The 10,951-nt window shown below is 58.0% G+C and overlaps 3 protein-coding genes across 4 annotated transcripts; all 3 read left to right on the forward strand.

The window, feature by feature from the left end:
- Window positions 1–1,604: 1,604 nt before the first annotated feature.
- Window positions 1,605–3,102, forward strand: SDRG_11753 (hypothetical protein). The gene has a single exon (XM_008617804.1). The coding sequence runs from the start codon at window positions 1,640–1,642 to the stop codon at window positions 3,008–3,010; it is 1,371 nt and encodes a 456-aa protein (XP_008616026.1). The 5' UTR covers window positions 1,605–1,639; the 3' UTR covers window positions 3,011–3,102.
- Window positions 3,103–3,344: 242 nt separating this feature from the next.
- SDRG_11754 (hypothetical protein) lies at window positions 3,345–6,168 on the forward strand. Its single transcript, XM_008617805.1, has 7 exons — window positions 3,345–3,701; window positions 3,750–3,932; window positions 3,974–4,308; window positions 4,354–4,500; window positions 4,550–4,711; window positions 4,776–5,176; window positions 5,229–6,168. Exons 1-7 carry the CDS (start codon window positions 3,371–3,373, stop codon window positions 6,133–6,135), a joined length of 2,466 nt encoding a protein of 821 aa, XP_008616027.1. The 5' UTR covers window positions 3,345–3,370; the 3' UTR covers window positions 6,136–6,168.
- A 725-nt stretch (window positions 6,169–6,893) lies between these two features.
- SDRG_11755 lies at window positions 6,894–10,942 on the forward strand (the record flags this gene model as incomplete). Of its 2 annotated transcripts, XM_008617807.1 has the most annotated exons (2): window positions 6,894–6,975; window positions 7,039–10,931. In XM_008617807.1, coding segments are annotated over exons 1-2 (3,966 nt in total), but the record flags the coding sequence as incomplete, so codon positions are not given. The 2 variants fall into 2 exon arrangements, with proteins under 2 accessions (XP_008616029.1, XP_008616028.1); XM_008617806.1 differs by having other exon boundaries at window positions 6,894–10,942.
- Between the last annotated feature and the right edge of the window lie 9 nt (window positions 10,943–10,951).

Here is a 10,951-nt window from a genome sequence, read left to right on the forward strand (position 1 = left end):
CTTCGTCGACGAGCGGCGCAACGACAGCGGCGTAGAGGTCGGCGTTCGAGGAGGCTTCGCGGAACGTACCGCTGAGACCACGGAACGTGCGCGACCGCTTAGGCTTGGACTTGGGCACCATGATGCCATCGAGGATCTCGACGAATTCAATGTCGTCGTTGGGCGTCGGAGGCGTTGTCAGCGTGAGTTCCGAAGGCGCGGACTCCGTGAGCGAGAGCGGAACGTCGTCGCGCTCGACCTCACACGGTACCATCGGGCGGATGCGCAGGTAGACTTTGACGCGCTTTGTCTTCTGCGCGCGGGGCTTCTTGGCGGCGATCGACGTCGGCGACATGGTCGAAAAAGGGAAATGGGCAATGACGACGACACGATGGGACAGAATGTGTGTGTGAGAATGCTGGTACCTCGGAACCATCCGACCCATTCTAATAAACGCTGGTCCTTGGCACGAACACTCTTGAGGCTTTGGTGACCATTGCTTGCATTCGCGTTTCTAATCTGTGTATTCTACGGTCGTAGAAGTGTGAGCAGATCGTGGGGCCGAGCTCTTGCTCTTGGAGCAGTTTACGCAATCAAGTACTAGTACCCTACAGTAGTTTTTCGGTGGCTCCAATGGCGCCATCGAGCTGTAGGGCACTATATGAGTACCTACCCTCTTAGCAAGGTCCTGGCGCATGGTTCGCGATATTGAATGCCACCGTGCGTCGTCACCATTCAGAGTCCATCCGAAGCGTTGGCACGTGTCTTTGGCACGATATCAGCACTGATAATAGCGTCGGAAGGCAGTGTCGTCGCAACGGGCATAAATCCAAGGCCATAAACTATGGTCGTATTAAAACAAAGGAAATACTAGCGTGCATAAACGCAGGCTTTGTGGGAGGCGCGTTTTTCTAGGGAGCGAAATAGGTTGTTTGAAGTGAAATCGCTCCATGACGCGTGGGGATGATGGACAAAGTTGGACCCCGGGTGCAATGCAGTGGAAACGGAATGCCATCAATCTCAACATAAACTCATTTCGTCGCTTTTTAGATTCGACGAAAATACCACCACGAATGCCAAGCCTCGCGTCCATCGCGGGCTGTGAATCGCGCATGCGCTATCTCTCTCGACTCGCAGAACGAATAGCAAACAGTTTCAAAAATCCGTGCGTTCGCCCACATTAAGCACTTGGTCGTTGCCTGCATTTCGCACTCGGTTGAGATTTGTTAAGGGTCCTTTCGCTCCTAAATCCCTCTCACCTCGCCACGTTCGGCCGATGCGACCGGTCGCTGACGACCGTCCAAGATCTCCTGTTCTCCAATCACCGCCGTTTCTTTCGCGGAATGCATGTGTACAACCATCATTCTGTGCTATTATTAGAGTCTTTAAATAGTGTTAGTGCACAGGGTACTCGTCCATAACCTTGCCGTGCCTGCACATATACAGTGCTAGTACGCTTGCAGCGCGCAGCCCCGCTCCTGATACACGCCCGTGCAAGCAATACTCATCGCCATCAACTCTCCATAGTCTGTTGAACACCGCATCGGTTACCATGATCCAATAACCATTTCCGAAATGTAATAAATAGTGTACTCAATAAGAACACTATTTCATGTCGATTTAGGTTTCGATCCACCAAGCTCAGTGTGCAAGCAGCGGGATGAAGGGAAAGGCCAAGCGCGTCGACGTGCATGTTCGCATCCGGCCGCTCGTCGGCGACGAGGTCGACCGAGGTGATGAAGAGCTGCTCTTCGAGACGCCGGCGCCGTCAACGCTGGTCGTCGAGGCGCCCAAGACCGACGCGGACGACGTCGACTACGTCGAGGTGCTCGGCTTCACCGTGCCCAAGTCCAAGCCGAAGCGGCGCAAGACGTACCGGTACTTTGCCTCGATTCAGCGCGACAAGACCAACGGCGAGTTCTTCGAAGCCGCGGTGGGCCCGCTTGTGGCGACGGCGCTCGACGGCCGCACGGCGTGTGTCTTTGCCTATGGTCACACGGGCTCGGGCAAGACGCACACGATCCTCGGCTACGGCAACGAGCGGGGCATGTACGACCTCGCGACGGTTCAGCTCTTTGGTGCGCTCGACGAACTCAACGAGCGCAATTCCGAGCCGCGCGATGTGCTCCAGGTGCAAGTCCGCTTTAACGAGATCTACAACGGCGAAGTCTACGACCTCCTCAACGACTCGGCGAAATGTTTTGTGCGCGAAGACGCGCATGGCAAGATCCAGATCCGCGGCGAGCTCGTGACGGACGACGAGACGGGCTTGGTCAAGCCGTCATCCAGCGCTACCCGCGTCGCGACGACCGCCGGTGAGCTTTGGGACGTTGTCCAGGTCGGCATGCGCGCGCGCTCGACCGGCAACTCGAACGTCCACCGCGCTAGCTCCCGGTCGCATGCGCTTCTCGAGCTCGAGATTGTGACTGATCGCATTCTGCGCCTCCGCGAGGACGTGATCGAAGTCGAAGCCGCCCTCACGCGCGTTGGCCACGAGCGAGATACGCTCGAGATGGACATCTTTGTACGCCAGCACGATAAAGTTGAGGGCAAGTGGGTCAAGAAGGCCGACGCTCGCGGCGCGTCGCAGGACGAGTGCTCGCTCCTTCTCGACCTCCGCAAGGAGCTCGTGCAGCTTGACAAGGCGATCGAGGCCGCGCATGGCGCTGTGGCCGCGGCGCAGGCGGCGGGCGCCCCGTGCCTCGGTGGCACGCTCGTCTTTGTCGACCTCGCAGGCTCGGAGCACGCTGGCAGCGCGTCGGACGGCATCGTCAAGAACGAGACGGAGCAGCAAGAGTGCCGTGAGATCAACAAGTCGCTGAGCGCCCTCAAGGCCTGCTTTCGGTCGCAGGCCAAGAACCTCTCGAGCACGAGCTGCTACCGCAACTCCAAACTGACGCTTCTCCTCCGCGACCACTTTCGTACTGCGCAGTCCAAGACGATGATGGTGGGCACGATCTCGCCCTCGAGCGTCCACGCCGTGCAGACCACGCACACGCTTCAGTACGCCCAGCTCGTCGGCGAGCCCTAGCATTGTGCCACGTCATCGCTGCCTTGGTTTTTATATTGCATTTTATCCCATTCAAATCGCAAGATATGATTCTACGTTTCATTTAAAATCCATTACCTATGTATATTCGGCATGTGCCGAATCAACATGCTGGCATGGAGGACGCACCTTGAGCGCTGCGCACGGGCCAGGGGTGAATAAGAGCTCGCTCCAGGCACCAACAGTGTACGATGCCGGTACGCTTGCTTTGCATCAATAGCCCTCATGCTGCGGCGAGGGTATGGGCGACATGGTGGTAACATGCAGCGAAGATGCCGAATTTAAGAAAGTAGATGCCGAATGCTACAATCCGGGACGCCATTTCACTAGATTGCGGGCAAGATGACGGCGCAGCGCTGGCAGGGCTCGCGCAGTGACTATGCGCGGGCAGACGCGATACCCGCGACGCTCCGACACAAGGTCTTCCACGACAACGTCACGCCGCACTGGTCGTCCGACAGCACCCGCTTCTGGTACCTCCGGGCGATGCCGCCGCCGCAAGCGCCCGAGTTGCACTTTATCGACTGCCGCCGTGGCGTGCGGTACGTCGACGCCGCCCGGCTCCAGCTCGCGATCGCGACGCACATGGGCATGCCCGAGGTGCAGCTCACGCGCGCGACGTTCGTCGACGACATGGACCATCTCGTGCGCGTGGCTGTCACAACTGCGTCGGGTATGCTAGCTCTTCGTGCATCCGCCGCATCCATATCCGCGCATGTAGGTTCGCGCTGGTTCCTCTGCGATGTACACTCGTACGACGTGGATATGGAGCCCACCGATGTGTCGGGCGACGTCGCCTCGAAAGCGACTGCCATGGTCTCGACGAATGGCGGGGCCGAGATCAACCTCGTCGTCGCCAACGCCTACAGCGCCCCGATCGTCATGCGCTGGGTCGACACGGACGGTGCGCTATCTGCTCGAGGCCTTTCATGCACCGTGCGGTAGGTGAGACCCATCAGTACAGCGAGATCCGCCCAGGCGGCGAAGCCAAGCAGCACACGTACGAAGGCCATGTGTGGCAACTCGTCCACATCGAGAGCGACATGATCCTGGCGTGGTATCGAGGCGCAGGCCATAGCGAGCGCATTGAGCTCCGAGGGCCCGACGCCATCGTCACGTCGGTGCTTGTGGACGACGAGACGCCATCAACGGACGCATTCAATGTTGTGGTCGATGGCGTTGGCCTGACGACCGACGGCAGCTCGCTCTTGCAGTACGAAGACGTGACGATTTGTCCGCAAAAGGCGTACATTGCCTGCTTTCGCGTGCACTACCCGGCGGTACACGCGGCCAGAGCTACCGGAGGCTTCATGCAAGAACCTTAGCAACCGCGACAGCTCACTCTGCTCGAGATGGCGGCGCAAACGACCGACCCGCGAACAATGGACGTCTCGGCGCGCGTCCAGACACACAAGTACCTCAAGCCGGGCGATCCGCTGCCCTATCACGAACCGCTCTTGATTGAGATTGCCGTATCTCACATTGCACTTTTGGTATAGTGTCATATTCCGACGTGCGTAGACACAGCGCGTCATTGCTGTTCAGTCGCCGGACCTCTTTGCTGCAAGCTACAGCAACACGCAGTGGCACTGGCACCCGAGTGGGGACTGGGCCTTTTTCCTGCACGATGCCCGCGGCCACCAGTGCCAGCGTCTTATTGCAGTGCACGCCAGCACGGGGCAGGTGCGCTACTCAGTCTCATTATATTATTGCCCTATCGCATGTGGTTTTCATAATATTGGGATAGAGTAAAATGCTCGTGGAAGAGACTAGTGAGACGTTTGTCGACCACCCGCGCACGTACCTCAAGTACTTGCCGATGTCGAATGAGATTCTGTGGTCGTCGGAGCGATCTGGGTACCGACATTTGTACCTCTACACGCTTCCGTCGCGCTTCCAGGAGCTCGACCGTCTCTGCGCTTTTACACTCACCCAAGGCCCCTTTGTTGTCTCGGGCGTCACTGTGATCGATGAAACGGAGCGCAGTGCGGTCCTTAGCGTCCGCGGGTTCGATGACACGATGGATCCGTACTACGTCCAGTACGTACGCCTCAACCTCTCGACGCGGGCGCTCACGCGTCTAACAATGGCTGATGCAACCCACGACCCACCTCGCTTCTCACCCGACAAGAGCGTCTACCTCGATCGGTGCGCTATCTTGAGTACCCTACCCCTAACCTAACCCTGGAATGTTGGCTAGCTACTCGCGCATCGACTTGCCGCCGATGGTCGAGCTGCGTCGGACTGTCGATGGCGCCCTCTTGTTGCACGTCGAGTCGGCCGACATTGCGGCACTACTTGCGACCGGGTGGCAGCCGCCGATGCGGTTTGACGTCGCTGGCCGTGACGGCACCACGCGCATCTATGGCATTGTCGTGCTCCCGCTGATGACGGCGCCACCGACTCGGCCGTTCCGAGTGATTGAGAAGATCTACGCGGGCCCGCACGATGCCTTTGTGCCCAAGAGCTGGAACCTCTGCCTCGAGATGCGAGCGCTCGCAGAGCTCGGTTTTGCTGTCGTTCAGATCGACGGTATGGGCACGGCCCAGCGCTCCAAGGCCTTCCACGACGTCTGCTACCGCAACCTCCTGGACGCGGGCCTTCCCGACCGCGTGCGCTGGCTCGCCGCCGTCGCTGCCAAGTGTCCAATGCTTCTTGATGTCAGCTCTGGCGTTGGCATTTATGGCGGGTCGGCCGGTGGTCAGAGCGCAGTGGCTGCCCTGCTGACGCACGGCGACGTGTACCATGTAGCGGCCGCCGACTGCGGCTGCCACGACAACCGCGTCGACAAGCTGTGGTGGAACGAGCTTTTTATGGGACACCCAGTTACCGCGTGCTACGCAGCCAACGCCAACATAACGCACGTCCAGCGCTTGGACTCGCGACGCCAAAAGCTCCTCCTCACCGTCGGTCTCCTCGATACAAACGTCGACCCCGCATCGACGTTTCAGCTCGCGCAAGCGCTCATGGACGCCGACAAGGACTTTGAGCTGCTGCCATTTCCGCGTCTTGGACACGGGGCCGGCGACAGCGCGTACGGAAAGCGAAAGCGCATGGATTTCTTTGTGCAGCATTTGCTTGGGACCGTCCCGCGCCACGGCGACTAACCCTGCGTTTGGAAACGAAACATATAGAACTGTTTTGTTGATTTTGGTGGCGAGGGGTAGGGTATCACGCGTCTCGTACAGCAAGACGATCTAGTAGCGCAGAGTCGCTACTTTATTGCAAAACGGTGGCCAACGATGTATGCACGGAGGCAACAGCGATGCAAGCAAGCATGTATCCATCGCTACGCGAGACGGCAAAGACCATTCGATTGGCGCTGAAACCGCGAAGCGCAGTAGTCGCTGGCCCCTTTGTAGAGAGGCGCATTTGAAAGCTGCACGACCATTCGACCCTTGGGTGACCTAACGCTTTTGTGCAGTTCTGTGCCGACGGTGGTGGACGCAAGGTACTCAAGATGAGTGGAAATGAGAGTAACACGATCGACAAGCAGCTCGCCTAGCCCTACGCATGGCCAAGACGTCGTGGAACTTCAACTCGCGCCCAGTGCAGAGCTGCAAGCGCAATGTCGTGTCGTAAAAATTCGGGTCCACGGAGGGATGCTCTGGCATTTGTGGTTATAGAAAAGGTGTATTTAACATGGCAGTTTACCGGAACGTTCTTGCGCTGCTTGGCGCGGTCGCAAAACACTGGGCTCAAGTCGCTCGAGCAATTCTCGGCGAGCACGACGGAGTTGGTAAAGACTGATTTGGATTGGCGATGGAGCCCAAAGCGTCCAAAGGTCGCCCCAACGGATATCAAACCCTTATTCTATCCCTTGGGTCGCCCAAACGAAACCATTTTCCAACGGTTGGGTATCAGGGCGGAAGAGATGGTGGGGCTGAAGATACTCTCAACGTCGACCAAGCGCTGGCTAGGCCTCTCTTACCTCGGCGCTTCGATGGGTACGAGTATCTGGTTCCTCGATATTGTCGGTCCGGGTCTCGCCAACGACCTCTTCTGGCCAGGTTTTGACCCCACGTCGGCGCAGACGTACCTCATCGACGTCTTCAACCGCCACCTCAGCGTCTCCAGCGCCTCGGAGATTGACCTCTTTGACCCCAGCGAGGCTATTCTCAAGACGTACAGCCTTCCGTCGACAACGGCGTTCGCGAAACCCACGTACCCTCGTGCTCGTGCGTTGGTCGAGTACACGTCGGTGGCCGATGCGATCATTGGCTTTCAGTCGCTCGATCCAGACTACGTCTTCAACTTGTTTACGTTGTACTGCTGGGCCGACTTTGAAAAGCGCTGGGAGGTCGCTCATACGGCGGCGCGTCAAGCCCGGTGTGCTGCTACGATGGCTGACAATGGGGCGGTGTACCTTGAGGCGTTCCTTCGCAATGTTCACTGGGACGCGTGGTACCCGATCTACGGTGCCAGTGTCGACTCTGCGGTCGCCGACGCGATTACAATCACATCAGAAGGCCGTGACTGGTACAAGAGTCTCCAGAACGCGTACCAGACTCTGGAGAGCGAAGAGGCGTACTGGAAATCGCACCAGATTTCGCATTTCCAGCTGCAGTGGAACAACTACGCGCAGCTCAGCGTGCAAGAGTCCATCTCGGTAGTCAACGCCTTGGGCTGGCAACAAGATCTGACGATTCAGTTGATCTCATTCGGCAAACGAGGCTCCAAGTGGACGACATTTGTGCTCAACTGGGCATTTTTCGACGACCTCTGGGGCTCGGCCGTCACCAACGGAAGCCTCGTGCGCAGTGCCAGCAACTTTATGGGCGATGGACTCATGGAGATGCTCCTCAACCTCTACCCGTTCACGCCCGCGAGCGTCATTATCCACAACACGCTCGGGCCCTTTCTCAACGTTGATTTGATGGTGGTGGCGCCACCTGCGCAGCTCGTCAATGCGTACGTGGCCATGGAAGCCGCGCTGGTCGAAGCACTTCAAACCGACCGACCGCTCTTAAACCTCTACGCGGCGTTGCCAGCGCCACTGCTGGATCCCGTGCCGCTCTCATGGCAGAGATCCAGCTACACCTTCTTTGGCGGCAGTCCGCTCTGCCCGTTTGGCTCGGGCTTGACATTTGTGCAGCCGTCCTTTACCTTTGACGATACGTGCGGCAGTCAAGTACCAAGCCGCCTCCTCGTGGAGCCTTTGCCGGCGGTGTTTGCAGCTACAGCTATGAGACTGCTGCATCAATCCGATCTTAGCAGCTGCTCGCCTTGCAGCGCTGCGACCTCTGAAGTGTGCAACTCACTCGCGACCCAAACCTCGGTCATCGCCAATAAGCTGCTGACAAACGCTACACTCTCTGGCCTACTGACGCCAACAGTCCAAGCTGCTGCCGATGCCATCCAGCGTCTCAACGTAGAGATCATCCAGTTTGCACGGACCCCGGGGGGAACTGAAACTGTCTTGCGCCAGCCGCTGCTGGGTGATGACACGTGGTCGTTCATGGGCTACGTGGCGCTGCACGAGTGGGTCAATGGCTACCGAGAGGTCGTCTCGTTCCAAGGCGACGTCGCCACGTTCAACTTGATGTCGGAGCGCATCGAGCCGATTCCATTTCGCGCCAAAACGATCGAAGTACCCAAAAGCACTTGCAACTACCTCTACGTGGTCGCCATTACAACGTCGGTGGCGCTCGTGGGTGTTGCCTGCATCACGGCAGCGTACGCTCTGCTTCAGCCGTCGCGCGACGTCGACGGACTCCACCTCTTGATGTACAACCGTGTCATGGGACCTGTCTGGGTCGGTCGACCATTGTTGCTGCTTCGCGCGGCGGCCGCGATTACCATGCTCAGCACGACACCTCTGGTCTTTCTCAATGAAGACAATATTGCTCGCTTTCAGTTTGCACCTCGTCCGCTAGCGCACATTGGGATTCTCGCAGGCGAAGCCACGTGGGTAACCTACGTCCTCAACGACATTTTGCTGGTCGTTGCTCGCAGACACTCGCGGTGGGCAGCACCGCTCAGCGCCTGGCTGGTGTGGCTCAGCCTTGGTCTACTTGAGATTGCTGATCCCATTCGAGCCACCGCAGCGATTCGTCGAGAGTGTACGCGAGTCAACATGGATGCTGTTTTGACGTGTCACAGCGGCGTCGTCAACCTCGGGTCTCTTGGCCGCGCGTGGCTCATTCTGGGCGTGAATGCCATTGCTATCGGGCTCTCGTACGGCGCTGTTTGGGCCTATAGGTCGCTGCAGCGAGCAGCGCTCGTGAAGTCGAGTGGGCACCCAACGCTCACGCACTTGGTTTCCGCGGGTGCCGAAGCCTTCTTGGCGCCAAAGGAAGCCGACATGTGGAGCTTGGACGCATCGACAGCGGCCATGAGTGGCTTTCTCCGCTTCCGCTTCCAGTCGCTCCGGCTCATTTTCGACACCAAGCTGTGGCTCTTCTTCTACGTCGATTCGGGTCCAGTTTTGATCAAGACCCTTGTTGGCCCGAACTCATCGATGCCAAGCATCCCTAGCACAGTCGCGGTGTCGAGCTCGGCATTTTCAAAACTCAAAGTTTGGAGTGGGCTCATCTACCTCGCGGCGACAGCGGTGGGTAGTATTTCGTACCTTCGGCTCTCGACTGTGAATTTGGCCAACGATCTGTGGTGGGCCACGTACAACACCACGGGGACGCAGACCTTTCTCTCCAACTGGTTCAACCGATATCTCCACTTCAACGCTTCTCAGCCGTCGACGCGTCTTGATCTCCCCGTCTTTGCCGACATGACAGACTATTCAAGTGCAAATTCGCTCGTGACGTATGCTCCGACCTACGCGAGGCTCGTGCAATACGAGTCAGGAAGCAACCTTGTCATGATGATCCAAGGTCTTCGCACCATGGACGCCTGCAACGCGCCGTGGATCGCTACCAGCTACTGCTGGCTCGACTTTGATCGGCAAATCGAGATGGCCAACACACTCGCTCGCCAAGCGCGATGCAACGCCAAGTACCATAGTAATGGCGCTGTCTACTTGGAGTCGATTCTCAGAAACGTCGACTGGCCCACGTTTGAGTCGTGCTGGGGCACCTCGTTTGAGATTGGGGTCGCAAAAGACATTGGCTCTCTCAAGCCCAACGGCGCTGCCTGGCTAAAGACTCTGACCAGCGGCTCCAGCCTCTCTGTGGTCGATGAAGCCAAAGTGTGGCAGTCAAAAGGTCTCACGACGTATACGACGCAATGGCAAAACTACAAGGCACTCGGCCTCCACGACGTTTTCTCAATTGAGAACGCTTTTGGTCTGAGATACGACATGACACTCCAGTCCAAGAACGGCTCGTATCACTCGTCCATGTCGACGTCGTGGAAGACATATTGGACGTTTGCGAGTGATCTCTGGGCGATCGCAACCAATGGTTCTGGGATCGCTGGCAAGTCGCTCTTGCGGCCAAGTCCCGACTTTGCTTTTGCCAATACATCTCTCGAGGAGCTGTTGACCAGGAACGCGACGCTGCCGTCGCCACTGGGTGAAGTGCTGGGTGCTTTTCACGACGCTGTCGGTCCATTTGGCGCGGTCGATGTCTTCCACGTGGCATCCCCTCCATCGCTCGCGACGCTGCAACGCGCCGTCCGCGAAGATGTCATGCATCTCCTCACCAACGCGACCAATCAAATCCAGTCCGACTTTGGAAACCTCATCATGATGAGCTCAATGAGTCCTGTCCCAAAACGACTGGATCAAACCGCGTACCTCTGTGCCGGTGGCAGTCTCTTTTGCGGCGAACTGCCCACGGACTTCAACTTTTCCATTGGCCTCTCGCAGTTCACGGGCGTCGATACGGTCTGCTACACGAGCTTCAACGAGTGGATCTTTGTCAACCCGATGCAAGCCATCTTTAGCGTCATTGGCGCTGGGATCGCACTCGACCCGACGCTGATTCCGGTGGCGTGTGCGGCGGAGGTCATTGCGCCTTCCCAGTG

This window comes from Saprolegnia diclina (assembly GCF_000281045.1).
Source record: "Saprolegnia diclina VS20 unplaced genomic scaffold supercont1.43, whole genome shotgun sequence".
Taxonomy (NCBI): domain Eukaryota; phylum Oomycota; class Saprolegniomycetes; order Saprolegniales; family Saprolegniaceae; genus Saprolegnia; species Saprolegnia diclina.

Bases quoted from the DNA above. Each gene is read 5' to 3' on its own strand.
- SDRG_11753 (XM_008617804.1), top strand. From the start codon at position 1,640: ATGAAGGGAAAGGCCAAGCGCGTCGACGTGCATGTTCGCATCCGGCCG.
- SDRG_11754 (XM_008617805.1), top strand. From the start codon at position 3,371: ATGACGGCGCAGCGCTGGCAGGGCTCGCGCAGTGACTATGCGCGGGCA. The intron at 4,501-4,549 runs GTATCTCACATT...CGACGTGCGTAG, and splicing joins CGCTCTTGATTGAGATTGCC to ACACAGCGCGTCATTGCTGT. The intron at 4,712-4,775 runs GTGCGCTACTCA...ATATTGGGATAG, and splicing joins TGCACGCCAGCACGGGGCAG to AGTAAAATGCTCGTGGAAGA.